The 19,075-nt window shown below is 39.3% G+C and overlaps 1 protein-coding gene across 3 annotated transcripts in view; it reads left to right on the plus strand.

Annotated features, from left to right (window-relative positions):
* The window catches only part of LOC131223756 (uncharacterized), a 150,816-nt gene that overhangs the window by 10,461 nt on the left and 121,280 nt on the right, over window positions 1-19,075 (plus strand). For all 3 annotated transcript variants that reach the window (XM_058219257.1, XM_058219256.1, XM_058219258.1), the window contains 2 exons: window positions 2,563-2,657; window positions 17,737-17,911. In XM_058219257.1, coding sequence (XP_058075240.1) covers window positions 2,563-2,657; window positions 17,737-17,911 — 270 coding nt within the window. The remainder of the gene's footprint in view (window positions 1-2,562; window positions 2,658-17,736; window positions 17,912-19,075) is intronic.

Here is a 19,075-nt window from a genome sequence, read left to right on the forward strand (position 1 = left end):
AAAGAAGAAAAAAGAAAAAAAAAAGAAAAAAGAAAAGAAAAGAAAAAAAAGAGACATGTTTAAGTTGTTAATATCTTAAACATGTTATCTGGTGTTTTTAGAAGGGTATGGTTCATCACTTCTTACCTAGGATGAGATAGATGGACAACTTAATAATAGCCAACCAAGCTCATTATGTGTTATGCTTCATAATAATCTGTTTAACATATCTATCTCTGTAACTGTCTGGTTCAACACTTGCTGATCCCTTTGTCTAGCCATTAGTGAGTGGTGCAGTCCCCTCAACTTCATTATTGCCTTTCTCAAGTATTTCTTCTAATTGAGATATATCTCCAATTGCTATTTTGAAGACAATGGTTTATCATGTTTTGTTTTTGAATTTTTCTTCTAATATCCTCTTAGCTTGTTTGGTTTTTTTTGAGATGACATTCTTACAACCTACTCCTGATATCACACTTTCTTGCACAAGATTCATTTATCTGGTTTGAGTCTTGTGCTAATAATTTCCTTCCCTTACATGCCTGCATGACAAACATTGAGCTTCTAATTTTTCTTCTACATTCAGTCGGAAATTACAATTCCAATCCTCATCATTGAATTTCTCATTCTATTGGATGCCACAAATGATATTTAAGAAAGACAATAAACAACAAAAGAACAGTTTTGCAATGTCAAAATGGAAATGACATGATCCCTAGTTGGCTTCATAGAGACTCTTTGAGAAGATTGACTTTGCTCCAAATTGGAGGAATTTGATGGATGCTCGCTATCCACTTGGTTTTTCACCATGATCAATGACACCTTTAGCTTATGATGCAGGACAATTAACCACTTGCTCTAAAAGCTCGAACTAATAGAGCATGGCGAATTAATCCCTTTATCTCATAGCCCAGGCCCTACATCTCATGGGTTAGGACCTCAGCCGAACCTCCCTCGTGGGCCCCAAATCACATGGGTACCGCCTCACGCGAGCCACCCGCCTCACACGGGCCGCCCACCCCGGGTGTGTCCCCGCGTCCCACAAGCTACCCCACTCGAGCCCGGTGTGAAAATGCCCCTGCATTAATCATCTCCGGTGAGGAGTCTCGAACACGAGACCTCTCGCTCTGATATAAAAAAAACTTAGCTCGACTCGGCTCGAAATCAGCTTCGAACTGAGTTGAATCAAGCTTTTTCGAGTCGAGTCGAGCGAGCTAACCGAGCTAACTCGGTTTGTGTACACCCCTAGTTTTTTGTAATGTTTTGATTTTTAAATGTGTATTGATGTCTTTTTTAACAACCACTAAAATTTCATTGAAAAATTCGACCAATTTTTAATGTTTCCCCATGTTTCCAACAAAAGCAATTCATTACGCGATACAACCGATATATCCCATGCGATAACCGATACGTATCCGTATCCCAAGGGTGTGATACGTAACACGATACCGATATTTCGAACACTGATTGGTTGAAGGATTGGTTTGGTTGAAGTTGAAGGCTATAATAATGAGAGGGCAAGGGGAAGGCCCAAAAGGACATCGGTGGAGGTAGTAAGAAAAGATTTGATGACATGGTCCACAATATAGTGGAACATTGGGACAGGAATTGTGTAGCTGACACCAATTAGTTGGGATAATGATGAAGCTATCTTTTATCTTCAGTGAGATTACAAGTCTAGCTCTTAACGGTTGCTGAGTTTTCTCTTGTTCCTAGGTAAGTGCAACAAATAGCTGAAATCCTTGCTAATGGGTCAGTTGAGCTTGTCTCTGTCTTCTTATTGATTGGTGAATTTTTTGTATAAGAGATTCTTCTTATGTTATAAAGTTTCATTGCTAACAAGAAAAAGGTTTTTTGGTTGGTTTGATGAAATGAACTTGTCTACACATCTCTATTTTTATTTTCGACGAGAACACAATTTTTTTTTATTCAAGGAGATGTTATTAATGAGAACTATGTTATTAATCCCCTTAATTTTGATTGTTAACATATTTTATTAGGAGAAGGATAGTGAACAGCTAAAAGCAAATAAAAACTGAGGAATTGGCAAAGAAGATCTGATATAAATAGAGGCCTTAGGATAAAATAAGTGATCTTATAATCTTATTAATATGAGCAATAATCAAAATGGTTCCCACACATGTCCACACCCTCCCACCCAGAGTGGTTTCCTCTTCAAGCCGTTGGTGACAGCCAGGTGCCTAGTCAAGTGCCTAGAAAGCTAGGTTTATTTAGGTTGGTTCTTCCCTCGCGATCTTTCCTTCCATATTTTTGTGGTCTAATATGTTTTAAACATGTGATCTTTTTTATATTCATTAGCATGCAATTTTATTGCTGCTATAATATAGATTCTGTTAGATGACTTGTCGTCAATTATTAGCTTTTGACAGAAGTTATTAACTTGTTTCTAACTTCACAAAATCATCTGTCAAAGTCTTAATTCTTTCTTTTGTTTCTTCATTTTGTTTTATGCTTAAATATGGATTTCCTGATTGTTGTTCTTGGGCAAAACAATTACCTGAACCCTTCTGTGCTTATTTGGGGATATTTTATATAGATTTTAACCAGCTAATTCTTGTACAGGTCTTGTTTGATGTAGTTCCAGGGATAAAATTTCAAGATGCTATCGAGCTGATTAGCATGCAGCCAATTGCCTCTACTACAACAGCCTGGAAGAGGTGCGAAACCAAAAACGCTTCAATTTTATAGCTCTTTTCTGGCTGATAATATTATTCAAATTTTTTTTTTTTTTTTCCTTCCGTGTTTATCTTTCAGCTGTTATGAGAACAATAAAAAAGTAACTTTGTCTTAATTCTTAATTGATGCTCAATTTTTGTATATGCTGCCCTCTGTTGACCAGGGCATATGGCTTGATGCTTGTACGCTTATACAAAAACATGCCTTGTTCATATGCTTAACTGATATTTAGTCTCCTTGAGCATCATTGGAAACTTTCCTGTGCACCCTAAATAGTCAGTGAATTATTTTATTTTCTTTCTTATCACTCTGATACTGTTGAGCATTATGCTGAAATAAGTAAACAATTAGCCAACCTAAAAAAAAAAAAACTGAAGCAAACAATTAACCATCCTAAATTACATTAAACAGGAAGACTGTTCTTCTTTTGATGAAGTGTGTTGATAATTATTCCATGACATGGAAAGTAAGAGAGGAAACCTCAATCTTCTAAATTACATAAAAGAGGAAGGTATGGTACTGAATATCGGTATCAAAGGGCATATTGGCTTGCCTAAAAAATGATAGGATATGGGCTTATCGTACCCTTATCAGCTTGTATTGACCATATCTGATTATATCAGTTGAAAATCTTTTAGGCCAAAAAATTAGTGCCAAAATATCAGGAAAATGGGACACAGATAAATTCCAGAATTCATCAATTTCTCATGATAAATTCCAGAATTCATCAATTTCTCGTGACATTGTCAATATGCAGGATCTTCTGGTCATGATAAGGTAATATCGTCAGTTATGTGCTCTTCTCCTATAGTGTCTTCTTAATACATGGGTATGTTGAGGACATGGCATGAATCCCGACTCAACACGTTAAATGCGGTATCATGCATGGATATGAATAGACCATCTCTTCCTCCCTAAGTATATTGAGAAACTACCCGGTTCTTCTCATGACCAGTGTTCAAATTATTGGTGATATTATCGAAATATCGCCGATATTATCGGTGTTGCCAGTGCAGCGACACCGTAGCCCCATTATTTCGTTTCGCTTCCAAATATCGCCGAAATCTCGCCGATATTGTCGGTATTTTCAAAAGGGCGCCGATATTTCGCTGTTCCCACCAACCACGGGTGAGAACTGTAGCTAACAACCCCCTTTTATCGATAAAAGGGGTCGTTGTCAGCGAGAAAATCACAAAAAATATAAGAAATACCCGTTTTTTCGCCTGGATTTGGAGGATGATGCGAATTCAGCTGCTGTTGAGTGCAGATCGGCATTTTCGGTAAGATTCGACCCCAAAATTTCCTTTTTTTTTCGAACGTCTTGATTCCGCCAGCGGGCCGAGATCTTGGTCGAAATTAGAGGTTTTTTTTTGATTTGGGATAAGGGAGAGGGATTTTCGGGTTGAAAATCCAGAGAAATCGGTGGGAAAGGAGATAAAATTTTGAAAATTTTGAAGGGGGAGAGGGATTTTGGGGGGTTTTATCGCAATTTGGGGATCGGGCGCTGTGAATGGCATTGCGTACGTGGTTACTCAGTACGCTCTTATCGTACGAGTGCACTCTGTTGGCCCACAGAGAATGTATCTCGTCTATCCATGCAGTCCATCCGTTTTTTCATATTATTTTAGTGGTTGAGACCAAAATATAAGCGTACTAAACGATCAAGTGGACCACACCATGGGAAACAGTTTGAATAATGACTTCCACCGTTAAAACTTTTCTAGGGCCCATGGTGATGTTTATTTTTCATCCAACCTGTTTATAAGATCACACCGACATGGATGAAGGGAAAAAACAAATAGAAGTTTGATCCAAAGCTTCTGTGGCCCCCAAGATATTTTCAACGGTAAATGTCCAATTCATACTGTTTCCTATGGTGTGGTCTACTTGAGGTTTGGATATACTTCGTTTTTAGGCTCAAGACCTAAAATTATCTGTTAAAATGGATGGACGGAGTGGATAAAATACATAAATCACGGTGGACCCCACAAGTGAGCTTTGATGATGCATGTCACTTTCACTCTGACGCTGTTCAAAAGACCCAACACGGTGGGTGCAGGTCGGTGCTACGTGGGCCCCACCATGATGCATTTGTTGTATCCATGCTATCCATTAATTTTGAAATATTATTTTAAATGTTTATCCAAAAAATGAGTTAGATCTAAAACTCAGGTGGACTACACCACGGGAAAATAGTAGTGATTGGATATCCACCATTTAAATCCTCCTAAGGCCCACTGTACTGTTTATTTGACATCCAACCTGTTAATTAACTTATAAAGACTCATATGAAGGGAAAAAACAAAGATCAGCTTGATCCAAAACTTTTATCGTCCCCAAAAAGCTTTTAATGGTCTACATTCATTCAACACTGTTTCTTGTAATGTGGTCCAATTGAGATTGGGATATACCTCTTTTTTTTTTTTTTTTTTTTTTCTCATATCATAAAATTATCTATAAAAATAGATGAACGGCATGAATGAAACACATACCTCGTGGTGGGGCCCACAGAGCACGGCAGGGGAGTAGCCAAATCCCTTTCCGCAGGAAGCGGATTGCGTACTGAGTAACTCAGTACGGTAAGCATGCTGAGTAAACTACGTGGGCCCGTGTCATTCATGCATTATATCCACTCCATCCATCTCTTTTAACACATAATTTTAGGGCCTTTTCCCAAAAATGGAGTATATCCAACCCTCAAATGTACCACACCACTAGAAACTGTGTAAATTGAACATCTACCATTGAAAATTTTTTGGGGACAACAGAGGTTTTAGATCAAGTTGATATTTGTGTTTTCCCTTCATCCATGTCCTTCTGATCTTATGAACAGGTTGGATGACACATAAACATCACTGGGGGCCTTAGAAAATTTTCAACGGTTGAAATCAATAGTTCCACTTTTTCCAGTGGTATGGCCCACTTGAGCTTTGTATATGCATCAATTTTGGGTTGAACCCATATAATGATCTAGAAAAACAAATGGACGGTGTGGATAAACCACATGCATTCGCGGTGGGCCCAACTGAGTTTACTCAGAACCATAAGAGCGTACTGAGTAACTCAGTACACAATCTGATTTCCTTTCTGCATGGACCAGGGACGTGGATTTACTGCGGAAGCCTTTCCCACTGTTCCTGCGCTGCAAGCTCGGGTGGGGCCCACTGTGATGGCTGTGAGAAATCCTCTCCGTCCATCCGTTTTGTGATTTCATTTTAGTACTTGTTTTAAAAAATGAACGGTATCCAAAGCTCAAGTGAGCTGTACTAAAGGAAAATGTGGTTTGGGAAATTCCTACCGTTGAAACCTTCCTAGGTTCAACAGTGATGTTTAGATGCCATCCATATTGTTGAAACCTTCCTGGGTTCACTTGAGCTTTAGATACAGTTCATCACAGTGGGCCCCAGAAGTGGGGACAGTGATCCACCGTTCAAAACTTCTTAGGGGCCATAGAAGTTTCCGATCAAGCTTATATTTTTGTTTTCACGTCATCTATCTCTATGTTAACTTATGATGAGGTTGGATCTAAAAAATACATAATGGTGGGCCTTATAAATGTTACAACGGTGGGTGTGACTGATCCCACAGTTTTTTCAAATCAGTGTATCAAATCGCAGATTACATCCTGCCCTTGCAGGGCTCCGTGGGGCCCACCTTAATGTATGAGTTTTATTTATGCCATCAATCCATTTTTCCAATGTCATTTTAGGATATGAACCTAAAAATAAGGTAGATCAAAGGCTCAAGTGAACCAAACAGTGGAGATTGAACTGCCACCATTAAAAATTTCTTGTGAGCGGCAGAAGTTTTGCATTAATCTGATATTTGTGTTTTCGCTTCATCCATGTTTATATGACCATATGAACAGGTTGGATGGAAAATAAATATCACTGTAGTCCCTACAAAGGCTTCAACAGTGAGTTTTATTAACGCAACTGATTAGTGTGGGGCGGTCCACTTGAACATCGGAACTGCCTGACTGCCTAATTTTTAGAATCATGTCCTAAAATGATCTGAAAAAATGATGGACGGCGTGGATAAAATCCATGCATCATGGTGGGCCCCACAGAGCGCATCCCTGCACGCATTAAATGCGGTTTGCTATACACGGATGCATGCTCTCACATGCACATGCATAGAGGATTCCATTGGCCGCAACGGAGGATGGGTCAATTTTACTCCATGTTGTATGTATAAATCACAATAGGCCCCATAAAGTTTACTCAGTATGCAATTTGCAGACTCTTTCCTCAATTGTAACTTATATGAAATTTTGATTTGATCTAACATCTTAGCCCTTGAAACTCATTTTGATTACTATTTGAGTGATTTCTTATGACAACGCATGCCTTTTGGCCCCCATTAAATGGAAACTTATTATTTAATGCATTTTTGTTACAATTTTTCCATTCCTGAATATGTAAATATGTGTATTTAGAAATGTCCTGAAGTTGCACTGAAAAATTCCACCATTTTCTCCATGTTTCACCCTTTTTCCCTGCATTTCCGGTTATCGGCGATAACGATATTATATCATTATCTCCAGCCAGCGAAACTTGTAGCGACATCGACAACTCGAACACTGCTCATGACTATACACATGTTTATTATTAAATGGTATTTTTATATAAATCAAACTTCTGTCATGTCTCAAGAACCTTGAATTTAGAATCTTTAAATGAAGAATTTCCATGGCTTTTAGAGCTTTGGGTAAACTTGAAGAGCCCAAATTCCTTTGTGTGAGGTTGGTAAGCACATTTGTGCGTGGATAACAAGGGCATGTTATCCTGTAAGTCCTTTCAGTTCCTTTCAACTGTGATTTTCTGGCACTATTTTGAGAGCAAGCTGTGGGGGTGCTCTACTGTATTTAGAAGTTATTGGCATTTACATAATGGCTGTGTCAGATGTTATCTTGTTTTGAAATCATTCGAGAGAGAACTAGTAGTGAATATGTGCTTCATTGTAGGAAGACAATATGTGCTTCATTGTAGGAAGACAAAAGAATCAGTACATAACTTTTTGTTGCGTTACTTTGGTATTGGTTCTCTCCTGCAGATTTGTAACGTAGATTGAGTAAGTCTTCAGTTAGATTGGGACAATAGTAGGTGATATAGATGTCTTCAAACTTGCAAATATGAGGGAGAGGAAGTATCGAGACTGAGTTAATGTTAGATGCTTTAGAGTATTGACCAAGGATATTATTTAAGGGCGTTGAGATCAATGAAAAGTGGAAAAGATACTTCTAGAACTTGTTTGATGACGACTACTCCAAGACCTTAAGGATAAAAACAATCATAAACTCAAAAGAGGCCAAAGTCTGAGATACTTTCATAGGATTATGATGTTTGAAATGAACAAAGCTTTGAAGAAGATGAACATAGGAAAAACCTTATGACATGATGGTATGCCAGTAGAAATGCACGAGAGAAATTGGCTTATTTCAGTTGGCTAAGTTGTTCGACAAGATTGTAGAAATGAAGAAAATGCCAGATGAATGGAGGAAACGTAGTGCGGTACCTAGTTACCGGATAAAAGTGACATATAGAGCTGCATTAACCATTGCGGATTAAAACTTACAAGTCATGTAACTTTGGGACATTTGGGAATAGTTAAGCATAGGTTAACACATTGAACAACTGTAATGGAAAATCATGTCTTTAATGATATCTTATTTTGTCAAACATGGACATGTATGTGTACCCGTGAACCACACAAATAGTCATTGGCATTTGATGATCATCCACCCAAAGAATGAGAGATAATTATTCTCAATAGTTAACATACGAAGGCACTCGGTCGATACAGGAAAGAGATTAATTTCACGACCGAGGGACTCTCGATAATCTTCCATGCCATAGGAGATACGTCTGCGCTTGACAGGAAGGATTGGACCGTCAAAGAAGAGATTTTCGTACCCAAGCATACTAATGGTTATGACTGCGGCATATTTGTAATGAAATATATTGACATATTGTGCAACGGTCAACTTTTGGAGGGAACATACTTGCAAAGATACACTCCAATTTTTAGGAATTCAATAGCGTATGATTGTTTGAGTGGTTGACTATAGAGGATATTTGTCTTACACATGGGAGGAAGATGGAAGTTTTGTGAAATGTTGTATTTTGTTGTGAATGATATCTTGTATAAAATTTATGGTGAATGAAGATTTGTTTGTGAATTGTGAATTAATTTAATTGTGAATGGTGATATCTTTGTTGTTTGTGAATTAAATTAATGGTGATTGGCGATTTGTTTGTGAATAGTTATGATTTGCCTGAGTTCTCGGTCAATTTCATGGAGTTCTCAATTAATTTCACTGGGTTCTTGGTCAATTTCACCAAGTTCTCGATCAATTTCAGCGAGTTTTCGGTCAATTTCAACAAGTTCTCGTTCAATTTCATGTTGTTCTTAGTCAATTTCATGAAGTTCTCGGTTAATTTCAGTGAGTTCTCGGTCAATTTCACCGAGATCTCGGTCAATTTCAAGAAGTTCTCGGTCAATTTTTCCAAGTTCTTGATCAAATTCATCGAATTCTCGGTCAATTTCACTAAGTTCTCAGTCAATTTTCCAAGTTCTCGGTCAATTTCATGAAGTTCTCGATCAATTTTCCCAAGTTCTCAGTCAATTTCATGAAGTTCTCGGTCAATTTTAACGAGTTCTCGGTCAATTTCATCAAGTTCTAGGTCAATTTCACGAAGTTCTTGGTCAATTTTCCTAAGTTCTTAGTCAATTTCATCGAGTTCTCGGTCAATTTTACGTAGTTCTCAGTCAATTTTCCCAAGTTCTCGGTCAATTTCATCGATTTCTCGATCAATTTCACGAAGTTCTCAGTCAATTTTCCCAAGTTCTCGGTCAATTTCATCGAGTTCTCGGTCAAATTTCTGAAGTTCTCGGTCAATTTCATGAAGTCCTCTGTCAATTTTCCCAAGTTCTCGGTCAATTTCACGAAGTTCTCGGTCATTTTTCCCAAGTTCTCGGTCAATTTAACCGATTTCTCAGTCAATTTCAACGAGTTCTCGATCAATTTCAATTAGTTCTTGGTTAATTTCACGAAATTCTCGGTCAATTTTAGTGAGCTATCGGTCAATTTCAGCGAGCTCTCGGTCAAAGGCTACTCGATGACATCGAAGGACCCCTTCAATTTTCCCAAGTTCTCGATCAATTTCATTGAAGTTCTCGGTCAATTTTCCAAGTTCTCGGTCAATTTTCCAAGTTCTCGGTCAATTTTCCGAGTTCTCAAAGCGTTGGAGGCTTCAAATTCAACCTCTCTAAGAAAGCCTCGTCACCCCTTCAAACCCTATACCAAAACCTCTCTAAACATAGCCCATACTAAACCAAAATCAACTAGGAAAAACCTTTTTAAGTATGCTAAAAAGTTAAGAGAATTGATGTTGGAGTTAAAAGTTAAACATCGAAAAACAGCCATGGTCGATGGCATCGAATTGCTCGATGACATCGAACTTGTTCTCAAACACTCCAGCAAGCAATCAAGGAAAATCTGGATTTTCTTGACGACGTTCGATGACATTTGATGACATTGAATATGTGCTCAAACACTCCAGCAAGCAATCAAGGAAAACCTGGATTTTCTCGATGAAATTGAACCCAATTCGATGACATCAAACTTATGTTCGATGACATCGAAGATGTGCTCAAACATTCCAGCAAGCAATCAAGGAAAATCTAGATTTTCTCGATGAAATCAAACCCAGTTCGATGACATCGAACCTAAGTTCGATGAAATCGAAGATGTGCTCAAACACTCCAGCAAGCAATCAAGGAAAATCTGGATTTTCTCGATGACATCGAACCCAGTTCGATGACATCGAATTTAAGGTTCGATGACATCGAAGATGTGCTCAAACACTTTAGCAAGCAATCAATAAAAATTTGGATTTTCTTGATGACATCGAACTTAAGGTTCGATGACATCGAAGATGTGCTCAAACACTCCAGCAAGCAATCAAGAAAAATTTGGATTTTCTCGATGACATCGAACTTAAGGTTCGATGACATGGAAGATGTGCTTAAACACTCCAGCGCTGCTTATTTGAGCTTTGATGGGACCCTCGATGTCATCGAAGTTCGAACTTCGATGTCATTGGACAGTCGATGATTTTGATAAAAACGGGCATGCGCAAGGGCATTTTTCATTTCGTTTTTTATTCTTCTTGCTCTCACGCTGCCTCCTTTGCCTCCTAAACTGCTCCTCATCCTCCGAATTCATGATTGAGTGAGGAAAATCCTTCGTGACATTCTAGATAGTGTGTATCTCTCGTGATAAGTGTTCACAACCCCAAGTGTAGGGTCGCGATGTAGTAACAATCTCAGCGAGACCGAGGTCGAATCCACAGGGACTAATCTTGTGTGTTTATTCTGAAAGTAATTAGAATCAAAACTAGGAGAAGATCTAACCTAAATTAGGATAGTATGGAGTAATTGTGAGATGATGAATTTAGAAACTTAAGAATTTAAAGGTGGGAACTAGGGTTTCTAGGGATCCACTTGCAGCTATTAGGATGTTTCCTTATTTGATTCAAGGCACTCAATTGGAATTGGATTCATATCCTATCCAATTGGAAGATATTCAGTAAGATCAGATCTGAACTTCCATTGACCTAATTCTCAACGGATGAAAGTTGTGAGGATTGGAAGTGATTCCATCACCTAACCATGCCCAGGAGACAATGGTAGACAACATGATATACCGATCCAACAACCAACATGGGAGAATTGTGAAAAATAGAAGGGATTCCATCACTCAGCCATGCCCAAGGGACGATGGGGAACAACAGGATTTCTATTTTCGCAAACTCCAAACAGAAAAAGAAGATACTTCAAGCTATTGCAGATCTATTGTAATTTAAGTCACAACAAACCATTAAAAACTAAAAGTATTCCTTGAATATCAAACTAGAATCAAAGGGGTTCAACAATAACAAGAATCAAATAAGAAAAACATCCCAACCATGCTACAAGCTTCACCCCTTAGCCCTAGCTAAGGGATCTAGCTAACCATAGGCATGATTAGATTAAAAACCCTAAAGAAAGCATTAAAAACTAAGAAGAAGGGAAGAAGAACTTTTGGAAAGCGGCTCCACCCTTTTGCTCTACTTCTCCAAACCCTCGATATCCCAGAAAAACTTAGGAAACCCCTATTTATAAGCAAAGTTCTGCAAAATCGCAAAATCAGATTAAATTTACGCAGTTCGCGTAAACACTGCGTAACTGTTCGATGTCATCGAACACTTTTTGATCACATTGAAGGGTTTGAATCTGGAAGTCACGCCTTTTCGCTCTTTCGCACTACGTAAGTCTCTGTGTCATTGAACCGTCCTTCGATGTCATCAAGCGAAGCTTCGATCAATCGAACAGGTCTTAGAGTTATCGAGAATGGGTCCAAAACAGTCTAGTGAGTTGCTTCAATTTCTTTAATAAATTTGATGCCATCGATCAGTCTTCGATGCCATCGAGCACCTTCCTTCGAGTCATCGAACATGTCTTCGATTGATCGAGAAAAGCACCCAATATGTCCAATAACCAACTCGATTTTCCCTCATAAATTCGATGTCATTGACCAGTGTTTGATGTCATCGAAAAGATATTTGATGTCATCGAACGGTTCTCGATGACATAGTCTTTGTGATTTATGCGCTTGTTCTTTCGACTTCCTTCCTTCTCCACTTGATTTTCTTGGATCTTGGGACCTTGAAATCTTAAATCTTGGTCTCCACAGGTCCATTCTTTGCTTTGGTGACTTTTGAGCACTAAATCCATGCTTTTAGCATTCTTTTCAATCTAAGCTCTTAAATTCACCTTGCAACACAAACACATGTAAAATATACCATCAGCCATATTATGTTTGTAAAACCAAGAAATAAATGGGGAATAATATGCAATATTTGACCCTCAATAGTAAGTTAGATTTGTGATTCGTTTTTGCAAATTTTGGTTTAGATTCCGTCGAATCCATTTGTTTTACCTCATTTTTCATCTAGAGTATTGTGTGTTCCTTGATTCTTCACCTATCTAAAATGCCAAAGGATAAGGGGAAAGCTCCCGCCGAGGGGGAGTCCTCCCGACCAAGAAAGGTCAAAAAGCTCGCCCCATGGTGGGCGGATGGGGCAAAACGGTAGACTCCCTCGCCGGCTCCATCCCAAACACCATTACCAGAACAACCATGTCCCACACAACTACGGCCCCGACAGTAAAATGTTGGAAAAATATAAAGGGCGCAAGGTAATCCTCAAAAGGAATGTGGACTTAAAATGTGTTTAACCCTACGGGATTGACGCAATGCTCGCTGCTGTGGGATGGGAAAACGTCCTCAAATTCGGAGGGATGATTCGCCCTAATCAAGTCTATGAGTTTTTATCCAATTGTAGAAACCCTCAGTTAGACCCTCCATCTCTCGAGGTTCAGGTTGGTCAGTCCATCGAAACAATTACTATGGGATGTATCGCACATCTTCTTGGTGTCCCCTTATCTGGAGGTGTGATGCCAACTGTTGACTAGTCGTTGCCCAATGCTCGATCAAAAGTAACTAAGTTCCTATGCAATGGAGTTGATGCACCTTGGGTGCAAGGTAATGCACTCCGCTCGTCCCATAGGACGAGCCAATATAGAGTTCTCCATTCCATTTTCTCGATGAACGTCTATCTTAGGGGCACGAATCGAGTAGACCTCACTCCGTCTATGTTAAATGTCATTTATGGTGTTGCCTCGGGGACTCGGTTGTGTCTTCCATCTTTGATTCTTTCTCAGCTTGCCCTTTTGATTCGAAGTAGTTGCGCCACGCATCTCCCATTCGGGCACCTCATTTGCCTACTTTCGCGTGATTGCAGTTTTCTCCCTATTGCTAATGTGCCCATCCCGACACCACGAATCACACATGATATGATGATAACATTCACAAGATGCAGTTGCAGCCGATGCCCACTGCCGCTCCTTCAGCGACGGATGCCCCTGATGCAGCCGCTATGGAGGTGGGCCAGACAAGCGAGATAGGGACTCAGCGTGCCGAGCCGTTAGTGGAGCCCACGCCTTTGGTGCTGCCCACACCAGACTCCGCCACAGCTCATCGCTATATGAGGCAACACTACCTTCAATGTCATCGAAAAAATCTAGCTTTTCCTTGTTTGCTTGTTGGACAATTTGAGTACTTCTTCGATGTCATCGAATCTAAGTTCGATGTCCTCAAACTAGGTTCGATGTCATCGAGAAAATGCAGATTTTCCTTGTTTAGTTGCTGGACTGTTTTGTGCTCATGCTCGATTTCGTTGAGCTACCTTTGATGCCATCAAACATGGCTATTTTCAGTGTTTAAATTTTAACTCCAACATCATTTCTCTTAACTTTTTAACATACTTAAAAAAGGTTTTTCCAAGTTAATTTTGGTCAAGTATGGGCTATGTTAGAGAGGTTTTAGTATAGGGTTTGGCGAGGTGATGAGGCTTTCTTACCTTGCTAAATTGACAGAGAACTCCCTGAATTTGATCGAGAACTTGGGAAAATTGACCTAGAACTCGGTGAAATTGATCGAGAACTTCATGAAATTGATCGAGGACTCGCTAAAATTGATCGAGAACTTGGTGAAATTGACTGAGAACTCGGTGAAATTGACTGAGAACTCCGTTAAATTGACCGAGAACTTGGTGAAATTGATCGAGAACTTCGTGAAATTGACTGAGAACTCCGTGAAATTGACCGAGAAATCGGTGAATTTGACCGAGAATTGCAAATTGACACCGAGTACTTGTAATCATATGGTTTAACAAACAATCTAAGTTTACCAGGGGATCTACTTTGTAATTTCAATAATGTTTAAAAATGTCTTGGAATTAAATCATTCACTGTTACATTACATTCAAACATAAAATACCTTACAAAACACATTATTCCTCTGATATTGGAAACTTGCACTTCTGTCGATTATGTCTCGTTTGTTTTCACCTTCCGCACTTTACTGTTTTCTGTTGCTTTCCACGTGAAGGATTTTTTGTAATTTTTGGCCTTCCGACTGACCTCTTCTGTCGTGGGGGTTTAATTTTCGCACAATACTCCCAGAATTCGTTTGATATTTCCTATTGGTTCTTGCCACGTACTGGGTACATGGATTTATTATATGTGATCTGGTAATTTTGCGTCATGTAGAATGAGGAGCAGTAAGTATAATGAGGAAGATTATAGTTTATTCATGCTGAAAGAACATGCAAACTAGGGAATGCTTTGACGTCAAACTCGCGACATGGACACATAAGCTCACTGAACTTATCCGCCCGAGGGTAGGGGGCTGTAAGCTAGGTTGAGTCTGACCAACTCATAAATGGGTCTACTATTGACGAGCCGGGTAGGCATTGGTATACCACTGACAAGGCGGATAGTGAGGTCTCTTCCACTCACTTGGTCATGCCGCGATGGGGTGGCAGCCAGTGTTGGAATGTACTAGACCTCGGTGATATTTCCAGCGACGAACTGTTTTGAAATGTGAACTGGTTGAGGATCAACATGTTTGCGTTGCATCTCTAGCATATGACATTCGGCCACGTAGGCCTTGCATTGCATAAGCTTGGTATGTTTAACATCATTTATGGATTTGCCAGTTTAGCCCTCCATCATTTCCGCTTACTCTGGCATTTGTATGCTTGGCACATGCATTGCGCACACATGCAGACACTCTCTAAGCTTCGTAGTAAGCTTACGCACATTTGTTACGTGTGGGTTATACTAGACCGTAATAGCATTGAGGCAAGAGCATGTGCTTGATTTGTTGGAGTTTTGTTATATCATGTATTTTCTTTTCAGCACTGTACTCAAAGATTATATTAGTGGATATGTGGTGATTAGAGTTGGGCAGAATTCGACCCGATCCGAACCGAACCGAACCGAAGGCCTAGATTGGTGCGGATCAAGTAGGACCACTCAGATCCGATCGTACATCGGATCGAGTTTGGATTGTGGTCAATTCGGATCGATCCGATCCGAAATCCGAATGAACCCTAACCCCTCTTTCTCTACCCGAAGGAGGCGCCTCAGCCACCCATCTCTCCTCCTTTCTCTCCCTCTTTCTCTCCCGATTTCCCTCATCTCCTTCCTTCTCTCCTCCTTTCTCTCATTCTTTCTCTCCCAGTTTCCCACATCTCCTTCGTTCTCTCCTCCTTTCTCTCCTTCTCTCTCCCTAGACTCAACTCGATCCGACTCGATTCGGTTTGCTAGACCGAGTCAGACTCGGTTCGGGTCAGGTCAGCAAGGATTTAGATTGGATCGAGTTAGCCCTGCTGGACTCGGTCTCGGATCAGATCGAGTTCTGGTCAGGTTCTTGAAAAATCGAATCGAGTCGAGTTGGACCCAATCCGGTCCGACTTGACTCGATGCCCACCTCTAGTGGTGATGATGTTGTTTTGTGACTTGGGTACACTTGTAGTTATGCTCCTTTACAAAATAAATAAAAAAAAAAATCACTCTGAAAATCCTCATTGTAGAATCCCAGGATTGGAACCTGGCGTATGCGAGCCAGGAGCTGAGAATGGGGTACTACGAAGGCCGCGTCACCGGATTCGGCGACTGAGAATTTTGTGAGCCGGTTCCCAAGTTTGGGGCGTTACACGATTGAATTTTGCATTTTGTGGGAAATGGCCATGAACGTATAGGGTGGAGGATATCTGCCTTTGAAAGGAAATTATTTCATGTGATTAGAGTGGAGATTGGTGGATTTTTACTAAAGCCTTTTTAGTTCACAAAGCTTAGCGGGTGTGGAAAGCCGTATTTATAATTGGAATCAGTTGAAATATTTTCCTCGAAAATCCTGAAAAATATCTAAAAAATCCAGAAAAATGTAAATATTCCAAATATGTCTTCGTTTTTTTTTTTTTTTTGAACATGTTTATGGTAGTGTAACGGTCCACTCTTTTGTGAAAGTTGTATCTGCTGTTTGATGAATTTCTGAACGTGACAACTTGGGATTGATTGCAAACCTTAATTATTTAATTTTCTAACTATATAATATCAATGATAAATTTATTAGAATGAATGTAATACCAAAATATCTCACATTTACAGCTTACTATTATTTATAGTATTGGTGTATTACATACCTCACGACTCGCGTACATTTCATTCCAACATACAAAATCTAGAGACGTATGTGTCATATTACGTAATTCATATACCTAACAATTTGATATCGTTTCTCCCAATAGATCTTAAGGAAAAAAAATTAAATTAAATTCAGGTGAATAGTGTTGCCGATTTGGTACTGATTCTGTAGACCACCCGTTGCCCCAAATCAGTCTCAAATTTATGCATCTATTGGCACTTGACCCACTAATGGATCAGTGGACATTTATAGGACAGTGAAGAATAAAAAATATCAAATGGTCCTGTTTCAAAAACCTAGTGTTTGCAATTAATGGTTAAAATCGTTTTAACAATTTGATTTTGGGATTATCACTTAGCAACAATGGTCTCATAATTTAATTAGTTAATTTTGAGTTTATATACGCCTCGTGTACAATTTTTTAGGGCCTTGTACATGGGGCCCACCTCGATGTATGTGTTGTATATCCATGCTGTCCATTGGTTTTTGCCAACTCATTTTAGGGCATGGTCCAAAAATGAGGCAGATCCAAATCTCTGGTAGACCACTAGTGGATGAGGCCCTGAATGTGGGGCCCACCTCGTATGTGTTGTATATCCATGCCATCAATCTGTTTCGTAGGAATACTGCTGTTACTTCTGAGATGAGCTATAATATTGAATGTATCGATGATACAACCGTTTTCATATAAAAGGAGTACAAATAGTATCTCATGATATTTAAATATCATGAAATATTGCCAATAATATCAACACATGCTGCAATTTTTTGTGATGTTATTACCCCCATGTATCACTGATGTGTTATGCCGACAGTATCGATTGTATCGCCAATACGTAGAACTAATGAGCTGGTGTATTCTGTATTGATATTGTCTCTCCACTAAGCTGTTGTATGAACTGGTTTCTTCTTTCAACTTGTCTCATGCTGATATTCATTTTCCACATATGATGTCTTGATAGGATGCAGGACATTGAGCTTATGCACATGCGATATGCTCTGGAATCAGCTGTTCTTGCTTTAGGTGCCATGGAGAGGAGTGTAACTGATGAAAATGAAAGCCATTACCATGCAGCAGTGTCGTATTTGAAAGACCTGCAGAATCATGTTGAGGCTATCAGTAATAAGCCACGCAAGGTTGGTTGTTTGCAAATTTTCCATTCAGCTAAAAATGATGTCATACTGTACTATCCTTGTTTCTTTGTATTATGGCCATACTTGGTCCTGCATTATTCATTCTTCAGGATCTTTGACTATAGTCACTCTATGGCTACGAGTGTTCTGGTGACACTTCTCAAGTGCCTAAACATGATTTGCTTGGTCTCTAGAGTAGATCATCACCACCTAAGCCTTACACAACTAATTGGGGTTGGCTATGTGAATCCTTCTCTGCCATTCCAACTATTAAGCGTCATGGCATCAATTAGAACATAGGTCATCAAATCTTTTCTTATTACGTCCACCTACATATTCAAATTATTCACGAGTTTTCACCAAAAGGAGAAATATGTCTATTGTAACAATCGCAAATGAACTGCCGAGATACATTATGGAAAAGGGCCCTTTCTGGCAAGATTCCTACGCATGAGGGTCTTCTCAAATTTAACAATTGGAAGAAGCACATGTCATTGCTTATGCACAGTGAATGGAACTAACAGAATATGTAAATCTAAATTATAACTTTTATGACTATGTTCCACTGCCTTAAGAACCCACAGAAATACATAGAGAGCGGGTCATTAAAGCTTATAAAGAAAAAAGATGTAATTACTGCTCACTTCAAAATTTAGGGGATGAATAGAGGTCACTAGATGGGTTCTTCCTAACACACACTAAGAGAAACCTTTCCGGAGTTTGATGCTGTGCAGATCAACATTAAGTTTCACAAAGCATGTGGATCCATTTGTGCATACACAGATACGGAGCCAGTCATTTGGGGAGTAGACAACATAGAGCGAATCAAACAAATAATACAAGCGAAAAAGCAACATAAAATCACAAATGCAGAAACCACAGAACAAATACTTTAGTGGCTAGCACAGAAAAAAGATTGATTCCAAGTTTACGAAGATGAAGTATTACACAAAACTACTTATCCTCATATTCTTTGGTCAGGGCCCGCCTTTGAGGACCTTCAGGTTGTATGGGACATGCACAGGACTGGCAGAATGTCCTTTTGGGCCTTCGCGTTGCCCTTCTAGAGCCTTCAACTTGTACAAACTCACTCCTAACCGGCGGCAATATGTAATGTGTTGGTAGACCATCGAGGACCCTATCCTTAGTGTAAAATATTGCCTAAAT

The sequence above is a fragment of the Magnolia sinica genome, chromosome 13 (genome assembly GCF_029962835.1).
Source record: "Magnolia sinica isolate HGM2019 chromosome 13, MsV1, whole genome shotgun sequence".
In the NCBI taxonomy this organism is placed as follows: Eukaryota; Viridiplantae; Streptophyta; class Magnoliopsida; order Magnoliales; family Magnoliaceae; genus Magnolia; species Magnolia sinica.